General features: G+C 42.8%; 1 protein-coding gene across 9 annotated transcripts in view; it reads left to right on the top strand.

Moving 5' to 3' along the window:
- The window catches only part of TMEM94 (transmembrane protein 94), a 543968-nt gene that overhangs the window by 397673 nt on the left and 126209 nt on the right, over window positions 1–20086 (top strand). For 7 of the 9 annotated variants that reach the window (XM_069200150.1, XM_069200148.1, XM_069200147.1 and 4 more), the window contains 3 exons: window positions 12779–12954; window positions 13701–13839; window positions 14047–14162. In XM_069200150.1, coding sequence (XP_069056251.1) covers window positions 12779–12954; window positions 13701–13839; window positions 14047–14162 — 431 coding nt within the window. The remainder of the gene's footprint in view (window positions 1–12778; window positions 12955–13700; window positions 13840–14046; window positions 14163–20086) is intronic. The other 2 variants (XM_069200153.1, XM_069200146.1) reach the window with 1 other exon arrangement.

Here is a 20086-nt window from a genome sequence, read left to right on the forward strand (position 1 = left end):
TCACCTTTACTTTTGGGTTTGGTTGAGGTGCTGCTAGCTAGCTGAAAGGATTAGGCCGATAGCTACTAGACGGTGTAGGATAGACTCAGTTCTCCACATGCGAAGGTGCTGCCTCCCGAATCCAGCAGTCTCATTCCATATGACAAGAGTCCTATGACAGGGGCACTGGTAGAAGCAGGGTTAGAATCCCCAGGCAGACCAGATCGTATGGTATCTTTGGACCAAGAGATAAACTCTAGTGAAACAGGTGATGGCTGAGGGGGTAGACCAGTGAAGCAGTGACTTATGCAAGAGTCAAGGACCCTAGATTGAGGGTCTAGGGATCCAAAATGCAAGGCAGGTAACTGGAGGTGGAAACGGGACATCTAGGTTGATGCCTGCCAGAAATGTGTTCAGAATTTAACTATGAAGCTGCTGAGGGAGCCTAAAGCATCCCAGAGAACATTTGATGGGCTCCAGGTGGTGCTTAGAACACATAGGCACATCAACCAGCAACATGCTGTAGAACATGACCTCCCCCCCTGTAAACAAGGTACAATATCATCAATGCATAGAATGCCATAGCATCTCAAAGTCCTCCACTGACTTCATGAATAATCATTGAGAGATGCACAGCGTGAAACATCTTTAGTAGAACACTACTAACAAAGAGGAGCTTCTGAAGTCCTGCACTGAGATGAGGTGAGGAAGACACCCTGGATGGGAGTGAGCAAGACAGGTGAATAACCTGAAGAGAGTTTGAAGGCTCCACAGTGGACAACCTTGTCAAGTTGCATGTCACACTCTTGAAGGGAGATCTTGACTTGTCCCTGTCCCTGGTAGGTGATTCACAATTTGATTAAATCCAGCCCTCGCAGGAGGGGTCTGACTCGAATAACTTGTGGTGTTTGCTGCAGTGTAGTCTATGTGAAGCAGCAGGCGGAGTACCACTGGAGGCTTCACTAGTGTCTGTGTGGTTTATCCAAAAGATCAATGACATTTTCTAGGGCTATGGGCTCAGCATATTCCTCTCCTCTTAAGTACTGGCTGTTAGCGCACGATCTATGAGTTAAAATTAAAAGCCTCTCTTTCGCATGTGAGGTCAAAGTGCTATAATCTGTTTCTGCTGAATAATCAGCAGATATGTAGATGTTCCCCCAGAATAGATGGGCCTTTATTATTTGCTGCATTGGTAATTTTTTATGCATATTGATGGCGCAAGAGACATGCATTCATGGCCCTCAGGCAGCCGTAACATGTTCAGAGTCTCTGTCTGATATGATTCACTCTTTGAGATGCCAAAGGAGACGGAAAGGTCGTCTAGAGCAGTCTCAGAAGATCAGATGAGAAGCTTGGCTTATCTTTGCCTTCCCGCATCTCAGGTACTCCAAATAGACTGATATTTTGTTTCTGTGAGCGATCTTCAAGATCCGTCACTTTTCAACAGAGACATCAGCTGTTTAGAATATAGTTTGGGAGTTTATTTAGTCAGTTTTCAACATCAAGTGTTCGGTCAGTGGTGTCAAGCTGCTTGTAAAGCACTAAGGTCTCTGTGTGTATCGAGTGGACTTCAGAGGAGACTTCTAATATCTTAGAGTCAAGTTTGAACAAGATAGAACTAATCTGGCATACATCTTTTATGATGGATTCCAGACTGATTTTTGTCCTTGTTCTGGGAGCTGCAGCCAGCTGTTAGACTTATGCAACTAAGTGCTCCTGAAAGAGGAGTTTTATTCAGGGCGTTAAAATAAGTTCTGGGGCAGGAAAAGAAAATGGCACACCAATCTGTGCCTAGTTCATATATCAACCATTCAAAGGGATATACGGACATAAAAAAAAGTGGAGTGAATGCTGCAAGAGGCACCAAGTCGTTGGCCTCAGGCCTGCAAGTAGTAGAGCAGTGGTGCTGCCCTTACCACAGCAATACTACCAATGCAGGAGACACTTGTAATATGATTTGTTCCTGTGTTTCGAGGGAATAGAGTTGAACACGATTAGGACTACATCTTCCTCTGGCAACACTCCCAAGCCAGCCTGACACAGCACTGTATAGAGAGCAAAGCAGGCAAGTGTCTCAAATGCTGAGGTCATTTATGTCCACAGGGTGGTTGAGGAAAGGGTGCTAGGTCAAATTAACCATCAAAGCAAGCCTCCTTTTTTGAACCCGTTGGCTCACACACAAAGCATCACTTTGCAGGGGCCTCCAGAAGCGGGTCTGGTGTTGGGTTCAGGGCCCTTCAAGTTACTAGCATTGTAAACAAAGAGAGGGGTAGCAACAGTTCATACAGTGCCTAGCTGCAGTGGTTGCAACATGTATTCCAAGGTGATTTCTTCCTCTCATGAATATTTATCCCCAGTGAGGCTAGCCACTTAAGTCGACTTTGTGCTCTAGGTATTTGGGTATCTTATGACCAAAGTTCAAACTTTTCTGTCCTAGGGGTGAGTTGTGGAGAGGCAGGGTGAGTAGTTGGTACCACTAGAGACGCACATGGCTCCCCACTGGCAGGAGACAGCTGTCTTGTTTTTAAGGAGATTTGAAGCATAGCAAGAGTGGTCAGTCCCGGTTCGATTCACTAGGTAGGAGACAGCAGTACTAGTAGCCCAAAAGCTTTGGTACTACATTGTCACTGTGCTCTTCACTGCAGCAGCATGCCAGCCGGCCATCTGTCTCCTTCATCTGGCATATGATATTGTGGCAGGGGTGTGGAATTCCTATAGCCTGAAACCCAGGACATATTGTTTGGGATCAAGGACAATAAGGTTTTATGTTTATTTTGTCCTTGGGACAAGTAGGCTCAACCCCCTGCAGCATCAACCTTTTGACTGCATGTTTACAGTACCATATTATGGATCAGGGAAGGGCATTGTCCACAGCTAATGTTGTTGTATGTTAACGTTGTTCAAACTTATATTCATGGTTCATTGATGCAAAGCCTTTATTATTAGGATGAGCACTCTAATAAATTGTTGTAAGCTTGGACTGCACCACTGACAGTGGTTCCAGCATTCAAGTGTGTATACACGTTTGCAAAGTTTAACAATCAGAGGCTACGTATAATGCTCCCACAATGCTAGATGCAAATATTTGCAAAAGCTTGAAAGCAAGAGTGATTCTTTGGGTTCAATATAAAATGCTCATTAAAAAGGCACTTAAGGAAAAAAAAATTATGCTAAACTCCTCTGGAATTTTAGGTACCATTTCTTTGAAGCATCATTTAGTAAAATGTATTGATGCATGCTAGTATTTCCAAAAATATTCTTAATGGACAAATCAGTGTAACCAATATCAACAAGATTATGGGGAACATGAAAATAAACAAGCATTGGCAAACCCCATAGGTCTGATATTGGGGGTCAGCCTTTTGTTTTTTCGTCAATGGATCTCTTGTTTTGAAATGTTTTATCTAAAACGTTATTGTTGTGGGAGTTGCCTGGTCCTCGCCATGATAACAAACATTGGCAAAGAGCAAAAATATTTTTTAGCCTCAAAAAGCACACATTGCCACAGTAGTTCTTGGCACTGAATAAAACTACCTTATGTTCACTAATATGCTTCGTGGGAAAGAGGATAACGCTGTCACTCACAGTGAAGCCAGCTGATAAATAGAGAGGGATAGAATTGTAATATTTTTGAAAAAAATCACAAACGTGCATCCATGGTATATGTCCTTGCATTAATGCAGATTTACAACTTTCATTAATTCACAGGAATTTACAGACATAGGTTAGGATATCATTTACAAGGGAAGCAGATTGTGGCTGTGTATAAATGGTGCGCAATTCTAAAATATACGCTAAAGTTGGATCCAGCCACAGGGTGTGATAGCTGTGAGCCCAAAACAGTCCACAGTTGATTAGATAGTAGAAGAAAAACCATGGCACATCGCAGGTTCAAAATGGTATCTTTTAATCCTCCGTGATAAGTCTGATAAACGATCAACCAAACGTGTCCCCAGCAAGTAGGTAGCTGAGAAAGATGTCATCAAGCCACAACAGTTCTTGTGTTCACAAACATCAACAGCCGACACGTGTTTCGTCAGTAATGACTTTCTCAAGGCTGTGAACATAATGTTATATATATGGGATATATCAGTCATATGTTTCCAACTGTCTAAAGAATGGTGTTACGTCTAATAGTGGAGTCGAGACATATCTAAAAACCCAAAGGCCCAAGAATAATAGGTGAGGTGATTACAACGATGTGAGCACCCAACTTTATGTATGTAAACTAAAGACTATTAGCACATATATACTAACACCACTGTGTTTATAATGTGTGCACGGTGCTGTTTGCATGCAGTAGGCAGTGATACTGTGCCCCAAGTAGAAAGGTGCAGAACAAGTCACAGATTATTGGTGCTCCTAAAGCCCAAAAGCATAGATCGAGAAGATGGTGACAAAAACAGATGTCATATGTTAACATCAAAAGATAAAATAAATAAATGTGTTAAGCATACCTATAATGCATAGATTGAGTGAATGGTATGTTGAAGTTAAGCGAAAAAACGTCAAATTAGATGTTGATCACTATCCTTTTTTGTTATACATTTGCAAGACTCCAAATAACTCTAGGAGTATGGTGAAGTATTGGCAGAAAAAACTTCCAAGGACCATGATAAGTCTGAAACAAGGAAAGGGGTGAAGTGATGATCAATATCTAAAAGCACTCAGTATAAGGTAAAAGGGTATCCATTAATTAGGATAAAGTGTTGTCAAGAGTCAATTGGAGTAAGTAAAATGCTCATCTATAATGTACCCAGAAAAAGAAAACCATGCAGGGGGCAGTTTTACTGAGAAGTGCGCAAGTACACCAACATATATGACGTGGGACCACACAGTCAGAAAGGCCGCGCATTTTCTCTGCATAATGTCGAGACAGATGTAGAAAGGCGCAAAAAACTGCCAATAATCGTAAATGGGCAGCCGCATAATGGAGGCAGATATAATAATAAATGCGCAAGCAAAACAAATACCAATAAGTAAAGGGGGACTGCACTATTTGAGAGGCCGTGCGATGTCTCCTATAAGTACTGAGACGAATGTGTAGAAGCGCGAAAACTAGCCAAAGATAATGAATGGGCAGCAGCATGTTGTGTCCCGATACGTAGCTAATGAAATGTAGAAGAGGTGAAATCTTGCTGGCTAGTAACAAAACAAGTCCTAATGGTGCAGTGTCTCTATAGCGGCGTGTGCCCTACTGAATGGCTGCTAATAAACTGGGCTCAAGGCAATGGAAATGAAAAAAGGACACGCAGCCATATTGGAAGGGATAGAAGGGACATAAAATAAAATGAAACACGTTGTGATAAGATGTGTGGATATAAAGAAAGACAAAGGAAAGTTAAACATAGTAAAGCCCACAGCACCACTACTATATTGTGGTCCTAATATAGTGACCAAACATTCACAGTATGCTGTGATAGTTATGGACACACGTGCATGACAATAATAGTCCTCCATAATACATCAATAAGCATTCGACCAGGAGTGTCAAACAGCAGGTAGGTTGCTTGGAAAAAGATCATTAAGCCAAGACTGTTCTTATAGTCACAAACATCGACAGCCACAGATAGTACAATGAATCTCGTTACAACATGAGTTAATGACAAAATTAAAGCATAAATTGCAAACAAAGAAAATGCAACATCCTATTGTCAACCAAAGGAATTTAGTTACAGACATATATTCTACTATACTTCATATAAAATATGTATGTGATGCTATCTGTATGTGGCACATCTGTTGTGCCCTGGGAAATTTACTAAAATCTGTATTACTAAGTGAAAAACGCAAAGTGACATGATGGCAGGCGAACTGTGTGAGATCTAGACCCTATCTGGAAGACAGAGGTCGGGAAAAGTAATATTGTGTAAAGATCATGATAGCTACAAAAAACATGTAAATCCTTATGAGAGTTTAGGCCCTCCTCTACCGCCCGTAGCTTGATAATCCACCTACTTTCTAACTGTCTAAGGCGGAGAGTCTTGTTGCCACCTCTTGGACATCCGCCCAGGGTGGCAATACCATGTGTTTTGATATCCAACATTTCTCTGTGAGGATGTTCCAAGTTATAATGTACAGCAAAAGGGTAATCATTATTGTTTTTTTTTTTATGGCCCTAATATGTTCTTGTAACCTCTCTTTAAAGGGTCTTCCTATGTAGATTCATTTGCATGTACAAACGAGACAGTATATGACAAATCTTGTGTTACAATTAATGAATTGTTTGATGTGATGTGTTATACCTGTGTTATAACAAAAGGATTTTGTTTTGTCCATGGTAAATTCACATATGTTGCAATGACCACATTTAAAAAAAAACTGGGGATGTTGTGGAATCCAACTGTCATTTGTGATTGTTGGTTGGTAGAAAACTGTGGCACAATTGGTCCCTCAAAGTACGTCCCCTACTGTATATAATTTCTGGTCTGTTCTTGAGACTGTTTCTTAAGATTTCATCTGATAGTAAAATATGCCGGTTCGTTTTTAGGATCTTGTAAATATCCGAGCTGGCAGAGCTGTATGGTGTAATGAATGATAAACCAGCCCTCTTTTCTGGCTTCCTGGGAGTTGAATCAGATAGTAAGGACGATCTATTGACTGTCTGTATTCTTCTATAGGTATTATTCCACAGTGTTTTGGAGTAACCTCGATTACGGAATCGTTGTTCCAATATTTCCAACCGCTGCAGAAATTCCTGGTTATCATAGCAATTACGTCTAATCCTGATAGCCTCACCGTAAGGGATAGCTTTGATTTCTGAATGAGGATGAGCACTGATAGCGTGTAGGCTAGGATATCGTACTCCTAGAAAATTTGTGTGAACAACATTTTATCACAAGCAAATACGCATGTGTAGATTTGCTCATGCGAAAATCTGTTGAGTGTTTACAGGTTCATTTTCCGTCCAATCAGTTTTTCCCAACCCTGGAAGAAGTTTTACTTCTACCCACATCAGGAGTGAATTTCCAACCTTTCTCAGTATGGGAAAAGATTATAGAAGAGCTGGTGAAAACCCCTAAAACATGCAAGTTAGTAGGTTTGTACAGACTCAAAATGGCAGTTCAGCCAGGAACTATTGCTTACCCCTATCTCCAGCCCCAGTATATAGATCTGCTGAAAGATGCAAAATAAGGGAATTGCTAGCATTCAAACCCTACAATGGTATGAATCTTGGTACAATCAGAGAGGCTGTTATCTGAGCTCTTATATATTGAGGTGTATGCCATAATTTGTTGCAGTACTGCATGGCACCAACAGCAGAATTAGATTTTTTTTTGTACAGGACAAGTAGATTTATAAAGCAACCTGTCCCATGGACAAATAGATATTTAAAAAAATTCCACACCCCTGTTGTGGGGATTGTCGAGTCCCACAAAGCATTACTACTGACACCACCTGCATAGTCTCCAGTAGGGAGCTGGTATGTCAATTACAGTAGGCTGCCTCGTCAGTTTACAAGGACTGCACAGTCCCTAGTGCACACAGCCACTCGATCCACATACCAGGGATCAAGACATGTAGGCCACCAATCACTTGTAAGTCACGCACACTCCACTCATTACTGGGGCACCTCGCTGCAGACTGGTCCCACCCACACAGCACACCACCCCCATGAATTACACAATAGCAGAACACGATTAGAGAGCTTCACCACAACTCTATCATAACACCTAATTCTCTGTCATATGTTTCATATCCATGTTATCCTTGGTTCTGTAAACTGATGACTTTTTGTTTACTCTCGCCTGTTTCTACCATCCCTCTCCCATTTCCTTTTCCCCCATTACCTCTTTCTTTATCCCACTTGTTGATCAGACAGCTAAAGCTGAAAATAAAAATGTGCTGGTGAGTCCTCTGACAAGATACTGGTGTTTTGTAAAAGGCCTCGCCGTCCAAATGGCTCTTCCTCATTCCCATCATGTCCAGTTGTTTACCTTCATTTTGTTCCTTTTTCAGTCTCTCTTCTCCCTTAGTGCTTTAACAGTTATTTTCGATGGGGGAAAGCTCTGTACAAAAAATACATGGCATACCACGAGGTTGAAAACCAGGAAATACTTTTGGCCAAATCAGCATTATTAATCCAAGCAAGCTCATAGTTTAAACACAGAAGGAACACTCCCACTGTGGGTCCACATTTTGCACATTCTCCTTGTGAATAGTGCCATGTCACTGTCCTGATAAGTCTACAAACTCACTATTTTAACGCCTAAATATATATTTGTAGTAGGCAGTTCATGTGGATGTCCATCACAATCCTAGTGGCATACCCACATTGCCCGCCCCCGCATAACCTCTTCAGAATAGAATCTAATCTCGCTTCCATGGGGTAAGCAGATAATATGAAGAGTTTCTTCCTTAAAGTGAACAGCTTCCCAATTCTGCTAGATGTATGCATTGCCGAGGTGCTTGATTTATTTGTCCTTTATGTAATTTTGCCTAAAGAGATGGTTACATAAGCCCGTTTCTGCTATTCCTGTCTTGGAGATCTATGTTGTAATGTTTTGAGTCTTGAAAAATGAGGCACAAGTGCTTGGAGTAGTGCAGTGGTGCTGGAGCAATTTTCTGAGTGGGGGTGCTGCCATCAATATAATATAACTGAAGCCATAAGGATTGTGAAAAACCAAAGTATCACCCAAAGAACAAGTATAGCAAATGAGCCACGCCCATTCAAGAGGAAAGTAATAAGGGTGGGTTGTATGACATTACAGTGTGCCTCAAAACACTGCATGCTGGCAGTCGCCCGTAGGTAGTTATAGTTAGGACCTAGTTTCTACTGGAAAAGTGCTTTTTGACCTGGCTATATCTTTATGACCGTTTGACAAATCGTCATTAAATTTTCCCCAAAAAAGTGTCCTGTAGGGTCGTGTTGCACATGGAACGTTTTGCAGTGATCCGTCAAACATGGGGCTGAGAAAAGGGGTTGAATCAAAAAAGGTGTGTTTCCCATGTTAATTCCCAATGGGTCTTTAGACACACACCTAAAGCCCGAACCGCTGGACGGAATTACACCGTATTTGGCAGGAAGCTAGATCCTGGGATATAGATTGTGCTTTTTGTAATTTGGTGTAAATCTATTCAGTAGTTTTGGAGTTATTGAGGGTTAAAGAATGAGTGACCGCCAAAACTTCAGCCAGGAAATTTTGGCAGTCATTTTGGGACTCCGCTACAACCAAGTCCCCTCCCCCCCCAAAAAAGGAAAAAGAGGCAGGGTACGAATACCCTAACCCACTAGCCTTGGTCCTGGGACCCTGTCAGGGCAAAAAAGTTTTTTTTTTTTTAAATTAAATCTTCAGTAAAATCTGCACGAAAAAAAGACAAGTGCAATGTTCTGCGCTTGTTGTTTTCTTAGCCCCTGGGTGAGCCAAGTCCCGGGAGCATAGTGGCAATTAAGCAAAAATGGAGCAGGTGCACGCCCCCACCCCCCATCCTCCTCACCCCCTTCCAATGGCTTATTAAATCCCCATTGACCACCACCTACCTGGGGCTATACAAACAAAAAAATAATAGTGGGGGGGTCCAGGCGGACTCCCCCAGGTCCTGGGGAATCACCATCTCCGGGGACAGATAGAACATCTTTGTGCGGTGCTCATGGACCCTCCATGCCCCAGGGACCAGCACCTCCTTGTGGCCTTTAAAATTTTTAAAGAAGGGGGGACCAGGTGTGGCCCATGGCACTGCCACTTCCCTGGGGCCGGCCCGTGCAGAATAAAGGAGGGGGGCACGTGGCCTCCCTCCTGGAGCCATTTATGGCCCTGGGGACTGCCACACCCTGGGCCGGCTCCTGCTACCTCCCAAAGTGCCTATCCACTGGGAGATAGCTGTTTACGTTTTTTGGCGGGAGCTGTGACAGCTCCCACCAAGCAAACACTCCACTATCAGCAAGCAGGAGCTGCAAAAATGCTGGAAGCGTAAATTTCATCTCTTTCCCAGCCCACAGACATGCGGATAGGGAAAGAGATGAAAGTATTACTCCCGCACACAGGAAGCTGAATATTTCGCATCTTCCTGTCTGCGGGAGGAATTCCTGGCTCCCGCAGGAGTCGGGGAGCTGGCTTGGACCCCTGGGGCCTTGAGACTCCTCCCGCAGTCCCCAACGTTTGTTTAAAAAACAACATTTAATCCACCCTGTGTATTTTCATTAGATAAAAATGCAGGGCAGGATTCATTGTGGCACGGTGCTCATTTCACAGAAATTAAACATCAGCGAAATGCACTTACAGATATAAATAAGGTAGGTGCCCAAGGTGAAGCTTCACTTCTGTGAAGTACTAATCATTCTAATATTGTCTGCATGGTTAAGGCACACCAAGTGTGTTTTCTTTGTATTTCCACTGTGAAACATTATCTGTAATCCTTGATGGAGGTGTATGTATCTTTGCTTTTTTCAAGTGCTATATCCGATGCAGTGACTGTCACAAGTTAGTTCTTTCTTGTCATCTGCTGCTGAGACCACAGATTGTATTGTGACTTTTTAAAAATGGCATAGAAGCCCTGCCCTTTTGGCCCCACTCCATATACATGAGTGATATGCAACAATCACCCCACTCAACTATTCCAGGAAGATGGACAGCTTACTAAAAGGACCCCCAAGCACGTTTCCTGCCAATTTTGGAGACGCTTTCTTGATGCATAGGAATATGATCACATCTCTACCAAACAAAGAAGCACTTCATGAGTGATTTGGGGTAGGCTGCCGGGCCTGGCCACATGCCAGGCCCTGTGGGCTAACCCTGCTGTGCATGGCCAAAGGCAAGGTTCAGTGCTTATAGGGGGTTGGCCCAGGGCCTGGCCTACTACAACTCAAGAAAATCTTCCTAGCACTGAAGACTTTCCAAACCCACATAAGGGTCAGAACAGTGGGGACCTAAAAGAGACTTGGGGCCCTTTGTTACACAAAATTTAAACATATTAACTAGAAATATACATAGGTGGATGCCTTTAAATGTTCATATAAACATTAGTGGTATATAAGTATGTTGTACCCTTTGGTCAGGAGAATAGTTATATATATATATATATATGTGTGTGTGTGTATGTTTATTTTTATATTCATGTGTACACACTAAACTCCCCTATATCAACCAACACCGACTTTCTATACAAACACATGGTGCAGATAGGGTGAAACACAGCGTCTCTGGCGGATCTATGATAAACACATGTATATAAAACATTCATACAAGCAGCAAATGTAAAAACTTGGAAAGGTAAGGGCTGGCTACAACACTCCAGCAGCATTCACAAAGCTTATGGTCAGTGCCGAAAGCAAGCTTCATAATAACAATGCATGCACACATACATAAACGACAAGCACCCAGTAACCCGTAAACCATGTTTATACAAAGCATGAAGGCTTGGCCCATTTCCTCACCAAAACTATGAATAGATTATTTTTCCCGCCATGGAGATCGGAGGTGCCTTGCAGACTCTGGAGCCATGCGCAGTGGTGTGTGTAGTAACGTAAAGTGATTTAAATGACTTTACGGTGAAAAAACAATCCTAGAAATTAACTTTAAAAAAAGGTTATAGGAACGTTATAGTTAGTAATTATAATTAAAAACAATAGAAATTCATTTAAAAAAACAAATGTTACAGGGATGTTATAGTTAGGTTCTGAATTTACTCACCCAAATCCATAGAAATTCAGCAGTTACAGTTATGGTTATCTCACGCCTAAGCCATGCACTGCTAATTACCTCAAGTATTACAGCACTCATGACATCTTTTATAACATCTTTGATAATATCACTGTAACGTTTGCAGTAACAATATTGACGCCTAAGCCATGCACTGCTAATTACCCCAGATATTACAGTACTCATAACATCTTTTATAACATATTTGATAATATCACTGTAACGTTTGCAGTAACAATATTGATGAGAATACTATGCATGGCGGGGGTGCAAGTTATAGTTACCTTAAGGCACGAGACCTAGCCTGACGTGAGCTCTGTTTTTGAACGCATAGCAAAAGTGGCCAGGTAAAAACAACGTTTTGAGACATCTTTATTGCTCATTCACCTTCTGAAATCCGGGATGCTTATATTGGGGGTGCTGTATCACCACCCGCATTCCTACTTTCAGCTCCTCTGAATAGAGTGTTGAATGGTTGAATCTTCAGCAGACAGTCTGATTGTACAGAATTTATAGTGTGTGTGTTTTACCTATTCATATTTCTAGACTTAAAGTGGAGAAATTCTTGGAAATGTGGAATCCACATTTAGCTTCGTTTAGGAATGTCCTATAAAATATTGTTTGAAAGTAAAGGAAAGCCACTCGGGCCCCTCTCATTAATTTTGGATGTAAAGTGTTTACTTTACTTCAAGAGTCCAATTTTGTGCTGACTACTGTCACTTAAGCGTTTGAAAGAGCCACGGAAATGTGGAACTAGTTGGTGATGACACTTGCTGTCTGTTCATTGAAATGTCATGTTTTCTGACATGTGACTGTTTTCTTCCGTAGGCTAGATGTACCTGTCCCAGGATAGTTTGCATCAAGATCATGCGTGCGAGAGTTAATGCATTTAACATGCCAACCATAGAATCACTGCTTATTTGAATGATTTCTGGCAAATTTGAGTGATAATTCCCATAAGGGCAGTATCAGTCCCTACCTCAAAGGTGTCCCTGTTACTTACCTGTTTAGTTTATGGTAAATTTTGCCCATATACATTTGAATTTGGTCTTGTCTGTTGTTGCCTAGTTTTTTGCATGTTTATTTGATGAAGGCTACATTTGGCCACTGTTCCTGAAAATTCTCCATGTGACTGTTCTTGTCTTTGTAAATGTCCCCAGAAGGCATTGGAGAGGCAAGTGAGGATTCCCGAATGGCACTGAATGGTCAGATCTTCATCGGCATGGTGTCCTCCCAGTATCAAGCTAGACTGGATATTGTTCGCCTCATTGACGCTCTGGTTAATGCCTGCATTCGCTTTGTGTATTTCTCTATGGAGGATGAGCTGAAGAGTAAGGTGAGCAGTTATTTCTGAGTACCCCGCCCAGTGATTAAATAGGAAATTGTATTCTGCATTTCTGTTTCGTCCCATGTATGTATGGCTGCATATAAGCACCATATCTTGTTTTTATCTGTCCTCCTATGTGCATTCGTACTGCAAGAGCTCTATATGCATTTCTATCGCCTGGGTACATGACTGCATGTAAGCACACTACCATCTTTTCTCGGGTTGTCAAGTGTGCATATCTGCAATATATCCTGCTCTTGTTTATTCTTGGTTAACTTGAGCACTGTACATTCCTTTCTGACTCATATGGAATATTCTATATGCAAGCACCTCACCCTCATCGTCAGTATTTTCCTGTGTGTATATATCTGCATGTGTGTACCCTCTGCTGCCTGAGTCTGTTTTTCTTTCTGCATAGCTGTGTGTGATCTTGCATCTGCCTGTCTTTCAACTGTATACATAGCTGCTTGTTATTGACACTTCTTCTTTGTCCATTATCTTGCAGCACTGGCTGTAAGTGAGATCCTATCTGTCTCTAAAAATGTCTTTCTGTGTCTATAGTTGCCTGGCTGCACACTTTCCTGTCCCTAACTTAATCCCTCACCCTGCTTAACTAAGACCAAACTGGTAACTCGTCTACTACAACTGCCTCTGTATCTGTATACACACAAACTTCACTTTTTTACAGTCTTTATTCTCTCATCCTGTTCTCTGTTCTACCTAGTTGTATCACTTTCAATTTTTTTTATCCTCAGGTTTTTGCAGAGAAGATGGGTCTTGAGACAGGCTGGAACTGTCACATCTCACTAACCTGCAATGGAGATGGGCCTGGTTCTGAGGTCCCACCATCCAGTCCCAGCCATGCTGGGTCTCTGCGAGATGACCTGCATCAGGGTGAGAACAGGGTAGAGGGTGTGAGACTCGCGGTAATGTTGAAGCACTCTGCTGAGCAGTAGACCTTCCTGGTTTCTAAGCTAATTCAGGTCTGTAATATGCCCCAGATATTCACAGAGCTGGCAGTGTCATTAAATAGAGAGAATGATCAGTGTTTTATGCACGCTTCCTCTCTTAATGCCAAACCCTTCTCTTCCTCCACTATAGTTTCTCGCGATGATGCAGAGGGATTGCTGCTCATGGAGGATGAAAGGCCCTGTGACCAAGCCAGCTTCCAGCCAACAGATAGTGACATTCCCAGCTTTCTGGAGGACTGTAACCGCGTGAGTACACAAGGAAGCGGGTCTTAATTGTAAGAATCACATAGTTGGGGCCTGTGTACATGGCCATGTACATTACTGTAACAGCACCGTTTTGTCTAAATTAAGTATTACTGTGAAGCACAGTGTCCTCTTTTGCAGCATTTTCACAGTTCTCCAACATTGAATCTTTTCACATGCTTGAATCATTTCTTGCCCTCATTCTGGGAATCCTTGATATATTAAGATAGAAGTAAACATTGTTAAATATACAGCATACAGAATATAATGTAAAATGGCCTTCGGAACAACTTAGTATATTTATTATCACATCCACCTCATTTGAAAGAACCCAAACTTCAGCCAGTGAGGTGGAAGCTTAAACTCTCTTATTTCCCCCTAGAAGCAACCATAGCTCATATTTCTACCACACATCATGTGAGAGGGAGTTTCCTATCAGAGCTAAGCTCTATCCTTTCAGTGAACCTTAAATTGTTTCCATTTTGGTCTGCACTGAAATTGAACCAACACTATCTTTAGCACTACTGTACTGTGAGTTGTTTTTAGGGAAAATCATTACAATTTCTGTACCAGGGAGATCCTTTGGTCTGACATTCAACTGTCACCAACTGTCACGAAGGCACACAAAGAAGAGATACAACTACTTAACCACAAAGATTACATGGTGTCATTAGATCTTTAGGATGCGTATTTCCATGTACCAATACACCTGGCTCATCACAGATTCCTATGTTTGCAGATAGCAGGAATACACTTTCAGTTCCGAGTGTTGCCTTTCGGGCTAAAATCTGCCCCCAGAATTTTCACAAAGATGATGTCCCCGGTGGCTGCTCATCTCAGGCAACAGGGGATCCAAGTATTCCCGTACTTGGACGATTGGCTGATAAAAGCCCCTACGTCAAGACAAACAGCGGAAGCAACAGCCACCTGTCTTTTGTTATTCAGCAGTCTAGGCCTCTCGACAAATTATCCAAAGTCACAGCTGAAACCAACAAGGTTGACTTTCTTGGGAGCCATTCTGGACACAGTGAAGGACAAAGCCTTTCCCTACCAGAGCAGACAGGCAAACATCCACCAACTTGCAACCAAACTTTCCAAACGAAAAAAAGTTTCTGTCTGAATATACAAGTCGTTCAGGGGAATGATTTACTCATGCATTCCCTTGGTCCCAAACTGTCGCTTACGCATGAGGCCTCTTCAGCAACAACTCGATGAGCAGTGGATCCAGACACAGGGCTCGTTCTACGATCCTATTCACATTACCGCAACAATGAAATCGGAGATATTATGGTGGGCACAACCCCTCAACCTAACGGAGGGTCTCGGATACTTACAAACGATAACAGATTTAATATAAACCGCAGATGCATCATTAGAAGGTTTGGGAGCGCACCTCCACAAATTGAGGATAAGTGGAAAATGGTCCACAGAAGAGAGAAAACTCCATATCAACCAACTGGAACTCAAGGCTATTGCCTTAGCATTTAAGGCCTTTCGTCCCAACATCACTGGCTCGTCGGTCCTCATGCAAACAGACAATACCCTATCTGGACGAGTAGGGAGGAACGCGTTCCCAGACGCTTTTTGCTCAAGCTCAAAACATCTGGACCTGGGTGCTTCAACAATTCAATAATGCTTATTCTAAGCGGAATATGTACCAGAAGTATACAATCTCCTTGATGATTCATTAAGCAGAATCACCATTCCATACCACGAATTGGAACTAAATCAGAGCAGGACAAAGGAGCTGTTCCAGCGCTGGGGAAGGCCGAAGCTCGACCTGTTTGCAACAAGAATGCCTGTCCTTTGCAAGCTGGCATCCCCAAGAGGGATCATGGGGGACTGTGTTCTCGATGGAATGGTCAGGAGTATATGCCTATGCCTTTCTGCCGATTTCATTGATCCCAAGGGTAATAAACAAAATGAAGAGAGAACCTTGCAGACTTCTTCTGAAGGCCAGGTGGCCTAGGCAGTACCAGTTCGCCAAACTCCTTCTCCTCTCAGAGCAACCTCACTGGCAACCCAGGGTGACGGCGGACCTGTTGACAATGAACTGGGGCCAGATACTGCATCCGGTCCCAGCATCTCTACACTTAGCCTGGATCCTGAATACAATGAGTTTGCATCGCTAGTCATTCCAACAGACTGCAGAGAAATACTGGCAAAGGCAAGAGCCGAGGCAACAAACAAAACCTATAAGCTCAAGTGGAAGCGCTTCTGTCTTTGGTGCAAGTCCATGAACTTCCACCCACTCAAAGCACTGCAGAACAGATTATTCCATACTTACATCACCTGGCAAAATCTAAACTATCACTTTCTTTGAAAAAAGTACACTTGGCTGCAATTGCAGGCTTAAGACACCCCAATACCGTTCCATCCTTGAGCTCTTCTCGAATAATTAAACAGTTCATCAAGAGTCTCTTCAGGGCCTTTCCACCAGTTAAGAAACCCCCGCCTGTGTGGTGTCTGAACATAGTTTTACGATAGCTAAGGAAACCACCATTCAAACCGATACACAGATCGGAACTAAAGTGTCATCTGGAAAATGGCAATACTTTTGGCTCTTACTTCTGCAAATAGGGTGAGCAATATACAGGCTTTCACCATCAAACAACATTTCTTGCAGTTCACTGCAAACAGTGTTATCCTCAGGACAAACCCTAAATTAATTCAGAAAGTTCCATTGGATTTCCATTTGAATGAACCAGTTGTTCTCAGAACGTTTTTTCTAAATCCATAGACACCAGCAGAAAAATCCCTCCACTCACTAGATGTCAAAAGCTTTCTCAAATTCTATTTACACAGAACTCGTCACATAAGGAGATCAGACCAGTTGTTCCTGGCATACAGAGGTATCAGGAAAGGTCTCTCAGTTACTAAGCAAACTATTGTAAGATGGATAGCTACTGGTATATTGTCATGCTCAAACTGGTAAAAGGTTACGAGGCACAGTATCAGCCCATTCTATGAGAGCTATGGCCACGTCTACAGCCCTCTTTGCAGAGTTCCAATTCAGCACATCAGAAGGGTGGCGACTTGGTCCAGCAGGCACACATTTACAAGACATTATTGCCCAGACGAGAGCCATAAGCCGGATACGGCTGGGGAGCAGGCAGTGTTGCGACATCACTTTCATTAAGGTGAGCCTCTTTATTGTTCTCCCACCATCCGCTAATTCTGTTTCTCAAAAACTATTGTATATTTAATTTTACTATATTGCTTGCTATTCTGATTCAAGCACGTGGATCTATGAAACATACAATACTGGAGAACAAAATGAGTTACTTACCTGTAACTGTAGTTCTCCAGTATTGGTATCTTTTATAGATTCACATGCGACCCACCCTCCTCCCTTAGAGGCTCCCCTCACTCATGCTACAGGTTAAATGCACACTAGTGCTCGAACATCTGGGGGAAACAGCCTCTGTTGGGAGTGTTCTAGAGGGTGCTGGCATCTGATTGGTCATAGGTCAATTTTAGTCCCTTTTTTTTTTTTTTTTTTTTTTTTTTTTTGAAAGGAAGTAGATAGGCGATTAAACAGAATGTGCATTGCCATTATAGCCTATGAAACTAACATGTATTGCTTAATAAGGTTACAGTGGAACTCCCACACTTTGATGACTGTGAATATTCAAGCATGTGAATCTATGAAAGATACCAATACTGGAGAACTAGAGTTACAAGTAAGTAACTAATTTTCTTTCCTAATCTGTGGCTCTCTCCTATCTCTGTTAGATGCTCCATTGCTGGATACACTTGCCTATCTCTGTGAACACACTTTAAACTAACACTCTCTCCTTCACTCATCTGAGTCCTATTAGCACGCTCCTGGCTTACCACAGTACATTGACACCTGGTATCCACAACCACCTAAAGGGTCCTGCCGTTGAGATTCATTAGTTCCTTCAACTGACTTGGAGCTGTCCCCATAGATAGAATCAGGCCTCAGGTGTATCCAATTTTCATTGACCTGTCAGGCTCGCTGGGGCCACTGGTGGGCTATGTGTCCCCACTCTGCATAGTGGAAAATTGTGTACATTGGGGATGTTCATTACCCCCTTTGGGGCTTTTCCTGAGGGTTTGCTGCTGGTGCTCCGAGTTCTACTTCGGGGTGACCCACTGGCTAGTGGATAGGGTGGCCTAGAAGTGGAAGTTTTGAAGTTGGGTGAATGGTGAAAGGCAGAGGCCAACTCGACCGCACTGGCAGTTATGAGATTGGAATGTTGTTTCACCGAATTTTGTGTACTTGGGAGAAGGGCATCGAGGAATTGCTCAAAATACACCCTCTCCGGAAGTGCTTGGTTGGAGCCAGTGAATCTCCATGTTCTGGATCCTATTTGTCCCATGTTGTCCACTTCTCTTTATGGAACCGTGCCCAATAAAACTCAGGGTCACATCACAGTCTCTCTAGGCTGGCGTTTTTGATGTCCGTGTAGGCTGTTGTGCTGGTGGGATTGGCCTCATGGTATGCTGCTTGATGCTTTCTGGAAAACAGTTGCACTTTGTACAGACACCACTGTTCTTGGGTCCATGCTGCTGTAGAGGCCACCTGTTCAAAATGTATAAAGAAATAATCAGGGCCAATGCCTTCTTGATATTTATACATTACAGTGCTAGGGGCATTATGGTGAACATGGGCACTAGGGATCGCATCCTTCAACCACAATATGTCCATGTTGGTTTGAAGTCAACAAATCTGATTAACCTTTCAAGGCAGTTTGGAGTATTTTCCGGTCCTGCTGAGCCGCTTGTGCCTGCTGCTTGACAATCAGTTGCAGATGCTGCTGCACCTTGGCCAGTTGAGATATCATCTCTTCTGAGGGCATGGTTTGTGTCATCTTGGCAGACACAGGATCCCACTTCTGACACCACTGTCCCTGTCGGTGAGACACACAATCGTAATAGGTAGAGTTTTAGGTGTTCTTGATTGAGTGACTGGGATACTATAGCTACAATGTTCTATGTATCTCCTTTTCTTTCAAGGAAGGACAGTGTCTTGGATTTCCTCTCCCGGCTGTTTTTACTCAAGTGCTCCAATTACCAGGCGGGTGGAGGTCCTCAGTGTAAACCATACTAAAAGTGTCAATGCCTGGTTATTTCTTACAAAGATTCCCTATGTGCTCCCGCCACCTGGGTTGGGAGTGCAACTCTATCTTCACACCCGGTGTGCCTCCTCCCTTTTCCCTAGTGAGGTGCCCCTTTGTGCTACTACTTTCACGTAGATTCTCATTATCCTAATGACACTACTGGATTCGGCGGCAGAATCACCTGTACTGCGGGGGGCTGAGTCTAATCCTGCACCATGTGGCACCTGTCGGCCTAATACAGGTTTTGTTCCGGCTAACTAGCAGTGCCTCATCTCCACCCAAGAGCAGGGATGATTGGGCAACCGGGCGCATGACATAAATGACTCCTCGGGTGAATCGTAGTCACTCAGATCTCATCCGTTTCTCTCAGTTATATTTTGCTCACATGTGCAAGGACAATCAGAGGTAGAGTATAGTTCAATGAGGTTGTTTTTGAAGTAACTGCATTTTAGATAATAAAGCATATATTGCAATAATTAGGACGATGAAGCACAATAGGATTAAAATTGTGACCAGGAGTGTAAAACACAAAAATAACGCTACCATATTGTCACTAGAGTTTATAAGGATAGTTCCTACCTAAACTATGTTAGAGCACAGCATGTTAAACTCTAATTCTGCCCTTCAGGTTTCCCCTGGTAAGACATCATCCCTCATACCTGAGCAAGAGGCCTGTGGTCTACATAAGCAGCTGCAGCGAAGCAATCAGCATAGAGTCGTGGTCATCTGGCTGGAATCTCCCTCTAATGTACATGGGTCAAAGTAGTGTTTTTATAATAAAACAGCTGATGTTCCAAGAAAGGATCCCCTCGTAAGAGTGTGTATGTTTCTGTGAACATT

Source organism: Pleurodeles waltl, chromosome 7 (genome assembly GCF_031143425.1).
Source record: "Pleurodeles waltl isolate 20211129_DDA chromosome 7, aPleWal1.hap1.20221129, whole genome shotgun sequence".
NCBI classification, from domain to species: domain Eukaryota; kingdom Metazoa; phylum Chordata; class Amphibia; order Caudata; family Salamandridae; genus Pleurodeles; species Pleurodeles waltl.